The sequence below is a fragment of the Oncorhynchus nerka genome, linkage group LG15 (assembly GCF_034236695.1).
Source record: "Oncorhynchus nerka isolate Pitt River linkage group LG15, Oner_Uvic_2.0, whole genome shotgun sequence".
Classification (NCBI taxonomy): domain Eukaryota; kingdom Metazoa; phylum Chordata; class Actinopteri; order Salmoniformes; family Salmonidae; genus Oncorhynchus; species Oncorhynchus nerka.
This window is the reverse complement of record NC_088410.1, coordinates 79,995,241-80,008,821: the sequence shown is the minus strand read 5'-3', so window position 1 is coordinate 80,008,821 and position 13,581 is coordinate 79,995,241. Positions and strand designations below refer to the sequence as shown.

Sequence of the window (13,581 nt, the reverse complement as noted above, 5' to 3'; positions counted from 1 at the left end):
CAAAATAGTCCGCCTAACACATCCTGCGGTGAGGGTTGAGTGAAAGTTATTTCTGTTCTAAATCTTGTCTGGTAGGTTTAAATTCCCTTAGAATGTATCTTACCTTATCCCAGACATTGTTTTCACATTGTAAGCATTGCGTTGCCCAGGTCTTGCATAATGTAACTTGTTTACTTATTCATGTTAATTTTCCCACCTTGTTGGACGGTATGAACACGAGACAGTTGTCCCGTAGTAATTCCGATATGGAGTCTCCGCCTCTGCACGTGAGTCACGATAATGGGGTCATCCCCCAACTCCGCATCCCGGTAATTCTCGTTCATCCTGCTATGGCCATTCCTCTGATTGGACATGCGACACAATTATATATAGCTATTTAGGTGAATAATTATAGTCAAATGTTGATGCTTTATATTTATGACTCACGTGTCAGTTCTTCACTGTAAGGTACTCTTTTTTAGTATTGACGTTTTGAGATCTTGAGTCCAAAAGACATCTGGCCCTCAACATGGGACTTTAGAAATATAAAATGTAGGCCTACCTAAGGACTTCGCATTATAATAATAGGAAAAGCTGTTGGTTCTACATAGTTCCGCATCAAATATGATTAACCTTTAATTTGATTTTTATCAGTCAGAAAAGTGAACTGGATTAGCAACAAGAAAGCAAACAGAGACACCTGCTGGTTGAGTTTCATGGCACAGAACTCATTACTCATGCTGAGCCCACTATGTAAGCCTATAGAGCCCCACATTGGAGGTGTCATAATACCCATAAATCCTAGCGGTCAAACAGGGAAATGATTCCAATCGTTTTTCCACCATTCAGTTTTCCCATAGGGGATTTTAGAAACACTATGGGCTGTGTTTCATGTAGACTTATCCTGTCGTGACGGTTTGATAACCATGTACATCTCTCTTGGAAAAGGTGAATTTCGTCAGTCTATTTGTCTCTATTTACTCTCAGATTCAAACATGCTAATTAGCATCAAACTAGACATCATGCAAATCTACAAATCCCTGCAAGCTCCTGCCCATTATATCTAGCAGACTAGATATCTAACTTTGCTAGCAGGTATTGTGTCAATTTAAAACTTGCACAAGACAGTCCACAGAATTGTTCATTTAAAGAAACGTTGCCAATTTATTCATTACTACATTTAGCTAATATTAGATAGTTAATACAGATGTTCTTACCTTTGCCTCAATTTGTCAGTCTTGTCCAGATCATCATGGCATTTGTAGTTCTTTATGATAGCCACATTAGCATTTTGTTTGAGTTTTTTGTTGTTGTGGGGGTCAATAAAAGCAAATATATTGATAAAAGTCACATTGTCCTAGAGAGATTTACACGGTTATAAAAATGTCACACCAGGCTAACCCTACACAAAACACAGCCTTTATTTTAAGTGTTTCTAAAGTCCCTATGGGAAAAATGAATGGTGGAAAAACGGTTGGAACCATTTCCCTGTTTGACCACTAGGTTGTATGGGTATTATGACTCATACTGCGGTACTCTATAGCTGTGTGTCAACAACAGAGAGTTGACAAATACATAGCAGGGTTAAAGTAGTAAAGAGGCATGAGGGCAATCAACACTTTATTCACAGTTACTCACTATTACAACTCTCTGCTATGGGAGTGTCACTGCTAAGAAACGAAGAAAGCAAAAAAAGGCAATATAATGAATATGCATGTCAAGCTGCATTACATTGTTGTGTTGTTTGCTGTTGTGTACAGCAGACGAGCAGAGTCATTTTACAGGGAATTATTTTCACAGTGAATATTTTCTAAGTGCTTTTTCATCATAAATACTTTTTTTTTTTTTTACTAAAATTGGGTTTTGACAGAGCAGAGAAGAAATTCAGAAAGATGTGCAGAGAGAACGACAAATACAGAACTAGGACAATTCATCAGGCTAAGTTCTTATCTAAAAGGTCATATTTGTCAACTCATATCGAACACAAAAGAGAAGTCTGCCTCCTTTTCAGTATTATAAAAAATTAACTGCACAACATACATTCAAATACATACTGTACAGCAAGTCCTTATTTTCACAATGTTATCATAGCACCATGTGTAGCAAGCTGAACAAACTAACCTGACCAGACCTAGCTGGTGGCATTAGCAATACAAAGGAGTAAAATGACATCCACTAATGAAATGTAAGCGTTCTGCTGGTGTGAAGATGTTTATACCAATTGTTTGTACCATTGTCTAGGAGGGTGGGGTATTGGTTAGAGAAGTCCCATCCTGAGTTTGAAGTGAACTAGGGGGGGATAAGCTAGATGATGATGTGATGTGTCATATCCTAACCAGCTTCATCCCCATACAGTCTGGTGTGTTGTCGTCATCACACCTGCCTCATTCTTGGGGGCTGTAAACAATCCTTGCATGGCATTTGATCAACGTTAATATTAGTTACAATACAAAAGAATGGAGTACATGTCCTGGGGGAATCATTCTGTAGCCGTAGCACCAACAAAAGGAGGTGAGGAGTCTTGAGTTGTGGGCCTTGAGGAGAGTTTTCAGGGTACTGATGTTTTGTTGACAGTACTTTTCATGCTGTGAGTGTGCAAAGCTTGACTTGATGTAATTGCCTGACATCATATACCATATACTAATGGCACAAGGCCATAAGGGATGATACACGTCAGGTTGTAGCAGCAGAGTTGACATTAAGCTAATCTCGGCACCCAATGTTAAGGCGTTTACGAGAAACTAACATTAAACACACCTCACGTTCACTGTTCACTCAGCGCGGTTGTTGAAAGTCAAAGTAAAGGTTCAGAGTGTATCCAGGCTCAACTGATGAGTCTCCAACTCAGGTTGGTGGTCCTGAGATCTGGGTAGATAGGAGCGGTAAGGACATTCCTGTGTGAGTGTGTGCCGATGTGTGTGCCGATGTGTGTGCCGTGTGTGTGTGTGTGTGTGTGTGTGTGTGTGTGTGTGTGTGTGTGTGTGTGTGTGTGTGTGTGTGTGTGTGTGTGTGTGTGTGTGTGTGTGTGTGTGTGAGACAGAGAGAAAGACGACGGGAGAGGTTATAGTTTTCATTTTCTTGGCTGTTTCAGTATTTTCTCTTCTGGGTGATTATCTGAGTATCAGTGGTAGCTAATGTTGGATCAGCATCCTCTTCCATAAACTCCTACAATAATGCTATTTCAGGTTACATTCCCATGAAGTCTGTACAAGGTCCTCAGGTTCTCCAGTAGTTCTGGTCGTCCTCTGTTGGCACACTGCGATGTGGTGGATTGTGCGACACAGGTTGCTAACCAACCCATCCTTCCCAAATCTGCCCTCTGTATAAACAACACCGAGATGGAGATAGATCAGAGTTTCTCATCAATCAATTGCTTATAACAGTAGTTCCAATGGGTCTTTTCCTAGCAACTCTAATAGGAAAACACAAGAAGGTGACACTGACATGAAATGACCAGAAAAGACACCTCATCAGCACAATACCACTGACTTTGAAAAGGGAATATATCTTATCCTTGAGGGCATGGCACTTAAATGCAGGTAAACATTAGTTCCATGAAAAGCCTGGACCGGGGGGGCTGAGAAGAGCATGCTACCAGGCCATCTGACAAAGCAAGGTAATCTGGATGAAGAGGGGGAGGTTGGCTGAACTGAGAGGAACAGATGGGTTATGACAAACTCACAGCGATTTGGAGGAGGGCTTCTTCACTTTTGGCTTCTTTCGACGCTGAACTGGCCTGAAGCATGAACAGCGCGGACACATACAGTCCACATGCGGGGGAAACACACACATACACAAACAAACAAAATGAGGAACAGAAGCTGCTAGCATGCTTGCATTTTAGAATTCATCTTGTGCTAAAAAGGTTTTCAAAATAAGTGTTCCATTCTATTATCTACCCAATGTAGAAAAATGTATAACCTACAGTATATCTTTAACGTTAGTGATTTATTGTTAGTCGTATTCATCCTTGAAAAATCATAAATAATAATACAACAAAGGACAAAAAGACATTAAGCCAGACAAATGAGGGTACCTGTATTCACTGAAGGAGTTTCTGTCTTTACTACCTGAAATAGAGAATGTTTTATAGAACAGAATTAACAGAGTTGTGTGTGTCTGTGTGTGTGTGTATGTGTGTCTGTGTGTGTGTGTAGGTGTGTCTATGTGTGTGTCTTTCTTACTCACCTGTCTCTGGGTTGCATTGCTTGTGGCCTTTGCAGCTCCTCAGTTCCATAAGCTGCTGGTGCATCTGGTTGAGGGCAGTGCGGTCCAAGGTGCTAACCCCATTTATCAACTATAGACACACAAAGTAATAGAGGACACTGTAAAAAAAAAATCGCAATAGGCTATATCTCATTTGTGAGATTTAAAAGAGATAGGGAGAGAAAGATACCTGGTATGGGTCATTGTTCAGATCAAAGTACTCTATGAAGCCTGTAGCAAACTCGCAGAATATGAAGTTGTGTGTGTCGTTGATGGTCCTCAGGCACCAGTAGGTGTTGTTGTTTGCGCTGGTACAAGCACAGAATGGACCCACTGGCAGGGGAGGGAAAGAGACAGAGGGGGCTATTCAAACAAGATGCATGGCCAATTTTAACTCACCTATACAGTATCTACTTTATCTTATCTCCCACTTTTACAACAACTGTTTACTGTTCTGCATTTGATTTAGTCTGTATTCTATCATTCCATACTTGTCCAGAAGGGGGCTGTCTGCCAGTGCTGGTTGTCGTGGGTGAAGCAGGTGAGACCAGGCATGCTGCAGGTGTCGTTGTTGCGGAGCCTCTTGAGCAGTTTACGGAGCTTCTTCCTGCGTTTCTGCTCCTTCATCAGCCACTGCTTCTTCTGCTTAGAGGGCATTTTGCTGAGGACATACCACGAGAGGACAGATACTGGTTTGTGGGGAGGTTTCTCTCTCACATTCTTTCTTTCTCTCTCTCACACACACAAACACAAACACTCTCTCACACACACACACACACACATACACCACTCTCTCACATTAATTACCTGAGTGAGTAAATGCGACCTGCATTGAGTCTGAAAATCCCTTTGTTTTTGGATAGGTAACTGGGGGTGTTGCACTGGCACTCTTCAGGCCGAACCTTCTTCAGGTGACCCTTGACCTCACGCAGATTCTTTATTTTCGTCTGCAAGGTTTCAATCTACACACACACATACAATATAGTTAACCCCCGAAATGACAGGAAAGGCTACAGAATAGGCCAGATAGGGGATCAACTAGAGCAGTACCTCATGCTCAATGTGGAGCTTATGGTCTTTCCAGGCCTGGAGGGATTTGTAGAGTCCTCCATCACACCTGACTGTGTCATTCATCAGGATGGAGCACCTGTGGGGTAAACACACACCAGCTATCCGCATCTTCACCTGACAACTGCATTTACCACAGTTAGCACTTCCTTACAGAACCCTCTCTTACAGCACCCTCTCTTACAGCACCCTGTCTTTCAACCCCCTCTCTTTCAACACCCTGTCTTACAGCACCCTCTCTTACAGCACCTTATCTTTCAACACCCTCTCTTTCAACACCCTGTCTTTAAACACCCTCTCTTTCAACACCCTGTCTTTCAACCCCCTCTCTTTCAACACCCTCTCATACAGCACCCTCTCTTTCAACACCCTGTATTAAAGCACCCTCTCTTACAGCACCCTCTCTTTCAACACCCTGTATTAAAGCACCCTCTCTTACAGCACCCTCTCTTTCAACACCCTCTCATACAGCACCCTCTCTTTCAACACCCTGTATTAAAGCACCCTCTCTTACAGCACCCTCTCTTTCAACACCTGATAATGAATTACTGTAGGGCTACTGTACATAAAGATGAATTACATATATTACTACTACTCAAAACCCACTAATACTAAAACTCAACACACACACACACACACACACACACACACACACACACACACACACACACACACACACACACACACACACACACACACACACACACACACCATGCACACCTGTAGGTGACTTTAAGAGCGGCAGTTGGTGTAAGACTCTTGTTGGTTGGGGGTCTGGCTGTGACTCCCATGCCACTGAACTCCTCATCGTTGTCCTCCAGCAGGCCCGCTCCTCTCCTCCTCTCCCCAGGCCAGCTGGTGTTCCTGAGGCCCACGGGCCTGTAGCCCTCAACCAGGTCCACAGCATACATGTCTCCATCCAGCTCAAATGGAACAGACCGGGCCCAACGGTTCTTAGTCAGACTCTTACCGGACTTTACCTCTGATGGGGTTAGAAGAGTTATTAATTACAATGTTATTATTACAAAGGTAATGCAATGTCAATGACCCAAGAGAGGGTGCTAAAGTACAAAGCATTTTTCACTGTTTTCAAATGACGGACACTTGAAACTTAAATTGAATCCTGTTTCGTTGTAATTATTAGTGTTCATTTTTATAATTTGTCACTGGGTGGCAGCAAAGACTTAGCCAGACTTAGCCACAATTTAGAAGGCATTGGTATGGTAAATACATAAGCCACTGAACGGACTACTCACTCTTCTTGGTGAGCAGTCTCTTCCTCTTCAGGGGTGAACGTTTGGGACCTAGGGGGCCACAGTCACAGCTGTCTCCAGCATCGGAGACACGTCCAACCCACTGCTGGGACCCGCTGCTGGCCATCAGAGCCTGCATACGTGAGGCATAGAGACTTGCCATGCCCTTACACTTATACAGACTCAGCTTACCAGAAGGGTCCTCCACACACTGCCACTTCTTCACATGCCGAGAGAGGAGAAGGGGGGAGAGATTTAGCTACATTTCTGCTCATGTATAAGTGTGTGTGTGTGTGTGTGTGTGTGTGTGTGTGTGTGTGTGTGTGTGTGTGTGTGTGTGTGTGTGTGTGTGTGTGTGTGTGTGTGTGTGTGTGTGTGCCTGTGTATTTGGGTATTGTACAGAACTTTTACCTGTCCTGGCTGTTCACAAGAGCTCTGGTACTGTGCTCTCTGACACAGGTCTTTGACCCGCTGGTACTTTGGCAGGAAGTTCTCCTCCTGGGCCAAGTCCTTCCCATCAGACCTCTTGTGGAGCAGCTTCCTGTGTAAACAGGAGATAACCAGATGAGAGAAATAGAACATTGACCAAACATACTGTACATCAAACTTTGATCACTTGGCTGTTGACAATTATGAAGTAATTCTGAAATGTTGGTGAACTATCCCTTTAATTGCTTCATGACTAGATGATGAATGAAACATACTGACCCTCTCTCTACCAGGAAGGAGTCCCTCCACATCTTCCCCTTCTTGTTCACCTGGAACCTGCAACAAGAGCAAGAAAGGTCAAGTGATCCTGAAGCATCCATTGTGTTGAGTCCAAAACATGCAAATAAAGGTGTGACTTTCTCTACCTGTTGACAGGTTTGTCTGTGTCCAGGAGTTTAAGGATGGATTTGCCGTCCATGTCAGAGGGAACGTCCACTCCGGCCATGTCCAACAGTGTGGGAGCCAGGTCAATGTTCAGCACCACATGAGGGTTACTGCAGAAGGACACAGGAACAGGTGGAGGAGAGAGATGAGTGCTGCAAAAGAGATCCAGTAGCAGTAACAGTGAGATAAGAGCCAACGCTAACCGTTTCCATTCTAAAAAGGTACTGTAGAAGTCTTCAAAGTTGCACTCACATGGCTCCTGCCTCCACGTTGGGGCCTCGTATGAAGAAGGGCACCCGGATGTCAAACTCATATGGCATGGATTTGCCTTTGACCAGGCCGAACTGACCAATATGGTAGCCATGGTCTGATGTGTAGATAATGTAGGTGTTGTCCAACTCACCTGTCTCCACCAGCATGTTGTACACCTGAGGACGAGGACACAGTAAGACACGTAGTCGGGTAGATTTAGCCAGTCTGTTCCTCCTTGTCCACACTGTCTGTCTCTCTTTCTGTCTGACCCACCTTGTCCACACTGTCGTCCACAGACAGCAGGGTCTGCATCCTCCGGCGCTGCAGCATGTTCGTGAACTGCATGTGGACAGGTTTCATGGGGCCTGTGTAGCGCAGGATCCAATGTTTGTCTGGGTTAGGAGCGTAGTTATAGCTTGGGGTTCTAAGAAAGGGACGGATGGAAAAACGAGTGTGAAGAAAGAGCCAGTAAAGGGGGGAAATCATTTCAGGTGAAAACTGTGCCTGCACATACTTAGTTACCAACACATTTTATCTTCATTGACGAGTCTTTGCTTTTCCTGTTATGGCACTTCCTTTCGTTACCAAACACCTTAGACAGAAGAATGCTTATTTCTGTGAGATTATCACCATTATGCCTCCAGAAATCACAGAGGAGCTTAAAACTGAAATCTTTAGTCGGGGAAACTGCCACATCTGGTTGAGATATTACAACAACAAAGACGTTACTTCAAACACTTTCTTTCCCTCACATCATTGCACTCATGATAGAACACCAGAATATGTACAGCAACTTCCTGACCACGCTGCTGGACACTCCTCTCCTCCGTTTCATCAACAAAACAAAAACAAAGGCAAGCACTGGGAATACCTAGTCAGTTACACACCTGAATGCATTGAACCAAAATGTGTCTTCCACATTTAACCCAACGTCTCTGAATCAGAGAAGCGCAGGGGGCTGTCTTAATCAAGGGGATTTGAACCAACAACCTTTCAGTTTCTGGCCCATCGCTCATAACCGCTAACCTACCTGCCGAACTGTGGTGCTATTTCCCACTTTACGGATTTCAGTTTTAACGACAGACGTTATGCGAACATTTTAGAGCTCACATTTTATATTCAAGCATTAAGGCTCGAGGGGGCGTGGTATATAGCCAGAATACCACAGTTAAGGTCTGTTCTTAGGCACAACGCAACGTGGAGTGCCTGAATTCAGCCCTTAGCCTTGGTATATTGGCCATATACCACAAACCCTTGAGGTGCCTTATTGCTATTTTATACTGGTTACCAATGTAACTAGAACAGTAAACATAAATGTTTTGTCATACCCGTGGTATACGTTCTGATATACCACAGCTGTCAGCACTCAGGACTCGAACCACCCAGTTTATAAAAAGAGGTAATGTATCTTTTGAATTAACACCGAATAGTATTATGGTTGAGAACATTTTAATGGTGCATAATATTATTCATGGAAAGTGTTTATTTTGCATGGCTTTCTACATTTTACATTCTGGGGTGAATTAATCATTGTTTGATTACATTGTATTGCATTGCATTGTATTGCATTATACCAAGCTATGACTTGTTTCATGTTGTTTTATGATTGGCATGTACAACAATAGCCTTTTCCAGTGCTTGCAAATGGCTCCAACCACACCTTTGAAAGTGATCTCAGAACTTATTGCGTGATGCTGAATTGGAGGCATATAAACCACAGAAAAGGCAACCAGCCAGCTGCCGTACTGATCAGTTTCAACTAACACGGAGAGGACAGTTTAATCAATATTCACTCAGGGGCAGATGGAACCTTAATGATTATAAAATAAACAAACTGCTAAATATCTAATGACGTTTTGGAGGCAGGGCATATTTAACATTTACAGCATATCGATTTGACTTGGAAAAAGGCAAATCGTTTTTGTCCTTGGAGCACAAGGTCCTGACAACAAGAGGGTATGGCAACTGCACTGTCCGCAACCGCAGGGCTCCTCAGAGGGTAATGCGGTCTGCCCAACGCATCACTGGGGGCAAACTACCTGCCCTCCAGGACACCTACAGCACCCGATGTCACAGGAAGGCCAAAAAGATCATCAAAGACAACAACCACCGAGCCACTGCCTGTTCAACCCGCTATCATCCAGAAGGCGGGGTCAGTACAGGTGCATCAAAGCTGGGACAGAGAGACTGAAAAACAGCTTCCATCTCAAGGCCATCACTGTTAAATAGCCATCACTAGCACATTAGAGGCTGCTGCCTATAGGCATAGACTAGAAATCACTGGACACTTTAATAAATGGAACACTAGTCACTTTAATAATGTTTACATATTTTGCATCACTCATCTCATATGTACTAACTGTATTCTATTATATTCTACTGTATCTTAGTCTATGCTCATCCATATATTCATATATTCTTAATTACATTCCTTTACTGAGATTTGTGTGTATTGGTATATGTTGTGAAATTCTTCGCTACAGACGCAATAACATCTGCTAAACACGTGTATGTGACCAATAAAATGTGATTTGATTTTAAGATAAGTGTCTGCAATGTGGATGAGGAAAATGTTTTTCAGGAGGGCTGGAGTAAGAGGGGAGCCATTTTCTCTCCCTCCATATTGAAGGGAAAGTGAGATCCTCTACAAGCTCACATCGTGAGAATGTATGTCAATTCATGAGAAAAAGCTATTAAAAGTTGACATGAAAACAGCCTGGGCTGAACGAATTCACTGTGTAAAGTCTTAGTTCAAGACTTTAATGATGCTTATGTGATTCACTCTTACAGGAGAGAACATTCAACCAAAGACACAGGCGCATTACTGCCTCCATGTACAGTATCAGTCAGAAGTTTGGACACACCTACTCATTCAAGGGTTTTTCTTTATTTTGACTATTTTCTTCATTGTAGAATAATAGTGAAGAAATCAAAACTATGAAGTAACACATATGGAATCATGTAGTAACCAAAAAAGTGTTAAACAAATCAAAATATATTTTATATTTGAGATTCTTCAAAGTAGCCACCCTTTGCCTTGTGACAGCTTTGCACACTCTTGGCATTCTTTCAACCAGCTTCATGAGGTTCACCTTCACCTGGAATGCATTTACATTAACAGGTGGGCCTCGTTAAAAGTTCATTTGTGGAATTTCTTTCCTTCTTAATGTGTTTGAGCTAATCACTTGTGTTGTGACAAGGTAGGGGTGGTATACAGTGGCTCCCGAGTGGCTCAGCGGTCTAAGGCACTGCATCTCAGTGTTTGAGGCGTCAGTACAGACATCCTGGTTTAAATCCAGGCTGTATCACAACTGGCTGTATTTGTTCACAATAGCCCGATTCTTCAAGTGCAGTTGCATAAACCATCAAGCGCTATGATGAAACTGGCTTTCATGAGGACCGCCATAGGAAAGGAAGACCCAGAGTTACCTCTGCTGCAGAGGATAAGTTCATTAGAGTTACCAGCCTCAGAAATTGCAGCCCAAATAAATGTTTCACAGAGTTCAAGCAACAGACACATCTCAACACCAATAATAAGAAGAGACTTGCTTGGGCCGAGAAACATGAGCAATGGACATTAGACCGGTGGAAATCTGTCCTTCAGTCTGATGAGTCCGATTAAGAAATGTATGGTTCCAACCACCATGTCTTTGTGAGACGCAGAGTAGGTGAACGGATGATCTCCGCATGTGTGGTTCCCACAGTAAAGCATGGAGGATTAGGTGTGATGGTGTGAGGGTGCTTTGCTGGTGACATTGTCAGTGATTTTTAGAATTCAAGGCACACTTAACCAGCATGGCTACCGCAGCAATACGCCACCCCATCTGGTTTGCACTTAGTGGGACTATCATTTGTTTTTCAACAGGACAATGACCCAACACACCTCCAGGCTGTGAAAGGGATATTTGACTAAGAAGGAGAGTGATGGAGCGCTGCATCAGATGACCTGGCCTCCACAATCACCCAACCTCAACCAAAGTGTGATGGTTTGGGATGAGTTGGACCGCAGAGTGAAGGAAAAGCAGCCAACAAGTGGTCAGCATATATGGGAACTCCTTCAAGACTGTTGGAAAAGCATTACTCATGAAGCTGGTTGAGAGAATGCCAAGAATGCACAAAGCTGTCAAGGCAAATGGCGGCTACTTTGAAGACTGTAAAATATAAAATATATTTCGATTTCTTTACACTTTTTTTGTTACTACATGATTCCATATATGTTATTTCATAGTTTTGATGTCTTCGCTATTATTCTACAATGTATAAAATCGTACAAATGAAGAAAAACCCTTTAATGAGTAGGTGTGTCCAAACCTTTGACTGGTACTGCATGTCTCTCCCAGGGCCAATGGAAGACGTGACATTAGCTCCAGAGCATAAGAGAAACATTCAGGGCCAAGCGCTTATCTTCGGGGGTACTGTGCCAAGCAGACAAAGGCCGGGGCCCATAGTGTGTTATCATAATCTATGGATGCCTATCTATCATGAACCTCTTTCACAATGCCAGTCTAAATGATGCAATTTGTAAGGATCGTTACTGAGGCAAATCTCCACTTAGTGCACTAACACACTGCATCTTCTGTCAAATGAGTGTATGTGTGTGTGTGTGTACAATATACTCTTACATGTGCTGCGAGGCATTCTGGAAGGCAGTGCTGTACTGTGGTGCTGAGTCCTCCGGCCCATGGGGGGCAGCGTGGCTCAGGACCATCATCACTGGTCGGTGGGGGTACATCCTCTTGGACGAGCGGAAGTAGTTGATGCTGTCATTGGTGATGATGTCTGTGAGATAGTCCTGTGGAAGCAAGAATCACCTGACCATGAGGATCTGAACTGTAATATTACTTCCTCCCAGAAGGGGAAAGATGAATGTGAATAGAGAAATGGAGCTTGTTATAACAGCTTCCTTATAACAATATTTAAATTCAGAATAATCTGTTTACTATACTGTCTTATAACAGTATTATAATCATGAAATTTGATGATTAAATTATGATCTGAGTAGGTTACTCCAATGTGTGACTGAAAACTGAAACAGGATGAAACCTTTGGATATTGGCTGCCATGCTTCTCCCGCACGCTGTTCCTGCACAGAGTGTAGTTGTAGAAGCGAGAGTTCTTCACCAGCGCTACCCACTCCCTCCAGCCAGGGGGCACATAGGAGCCGTTGTACTCATTCAGGTACTTCCCAAATAACGCTAGGACATGGGGGGGGGATAAGTACAAAGTGATTCTCTATGCAATAAAGTGTGTGTGTGTGCATGCACAGCTCACACTCACCCGTCCTGTACCCTGAGTTGTTAAGGTGCACAGCGAAGGTGTGAGGCTCATGGTGGGCCTGCCAGGAGGGTGAGGAACAGTTCTCGTTGTTGGTGAAGGTGTGGTGGTTGTGAACGTACTTCCCTGTCAGAATAGAGGAGCGTGACGGGCAGCACATGGGAGTGGTGGAGAAGGCGTTAGAGAAATGGGTGCCTCCCTGCTCCATGATACGCCGTGTCTTATTCATGGCCTGCATTGAGCCTGGAGGAGAAAGAGAGGGGGAAGAGGAGATTGAGGGGAAGAGAGGCAAAAGGATGGATGGGGGTGAGGGATGTGAGAGAGGAAGAGAGAGAGAGAGTGAACAGTTTTTATTGGGTCATAAGGGCAATACAATCATAAAAATAAAATACAATATTACACTTTCCCCCCTTTTTTTGTTGAACATCCCACACCACCTATTCCTCTGGCAGCCCCACCCTATCCTCAACCTTGGACAACCCATAATATATAAAAAAATATATATAAAAATAAATAAAAATATTTATTTTTTAAACACGCCCTACACTAGAATATACACAGCAAAGTAATTTGCTAATAAAACACTATCAAGTAAGCATTTTACATCACACACCTACATCATATCCAGCAGTTTAGAGATTTCTGAAACAGCTACTTTCCATGTTCCAAAGTGCTA

General features: G+C 43.2%; 2 protein-coding genes across 2 annotated transcripts in view; both read right to left on the bottom strand.

The window, feature by feature from the left end:
• LOC115143361 (rho GTPase-activating protein 39-like) overlaps nucleotides 1-264 on the bottom strand; it is a 46,483-nt gene extending 46,219 nt beyond the window's left edge. Inside the window, exon 1 of the mRNA XM_029683689.2 lies at nucleotides 104-264. Coding sequence (XP_029539549.2) covers nucleotides 104-117 — 14 coding nt within the window. The 5' untranslated portion in view covers nucleotides 118-264. The remainder of the gene's footprint in view (nucleotides 1-103) is intronic.
• A 2,655-nt stretch (nucleotides 265-2,919) lies between these two features.
• The window catches only part of LOC115143360 (extracellular sulfatase Sulf-2-like), a 75,024-nt gene continuing 64,362 nt past the window's right edge, over nucleotides 2,920-13,581 (bottom strand). Inside the window, exons 3-20 of the mRNA XM_029683687.2 lie at nucleotides 12,909-13,148; nucleotides 12,675-12,826; nucleotides 12,254-12,423; nucleotides 7,905-8,055; nucleotides 7,632-7,807; nucleotides 7,361-7,489; nucleotides 7,215-7,271; nucleotides 6,918-7,047; nucleotides 6,510-6,726; nucleotides 5,974-6,235; nucleotides 5,236-5,332; nucleotides 4,993-5,147; nucleotides 4,677-4,846; nucleotides 4,376-4,518; nucleotides 4,168-4,276; nucleotides 4,016-4,049; nucleotides 3,662-3,715; nucleotides 2,920-3,298 (exon numbers count right to left, since the gene is read on the bottom strand). Coding sequence (XP_029539547.1) covers nucleotides 3,268-3,298; nucleotides 3,662-3,715; nucleotides 4,016-4,049; nucleotides 4,168-4,276; nucleotides 4,376-4,518; nucleotides 4,677-4,846; nucleotides 4,993-5,147; nucleotides 5,236-5,332; nucleotides 5,974-6,235; nucleotides 6,510-6,726; nucleotides 6,918-7,047; nucleotides 7,215-7,271; nucleotides 7,361-7,489; nucleotides 7,632-7,807; nucleotides 7,905-8,055; nucleotides 12,254-12,423; nucleotides 12,675-12,826; nucleotides 12,909-13,148 — 2,477 coding nt within the window. The 3' untranslated portion in view covers nucleotides 2,920-3,267. The remainder of the gene's footprint in view (nucleotides 3,299-3,661; nucleotides 3,716-4,015; nucleotides 4,050-4,167; nucleotides 4,277-4,375; nucleotides 4,519-4,676; nucleotides 4,847-4,992; nucleotides 5,148-5,235; nucleotides 5,333-5,973; nucleotides 6,236-6,509; nucleotides 6,727-6,917; nucleotides 7,048-7,214; nucleotides 7,272-7,360; nucleotides 7,490-7,631; nucleotides 7,808-7,904; nucleotides 8,056-12,253; nucleotides 12,424-12,674; nucleotides 12,827-12,908; nucleotides 13,149-13,581) is intronic.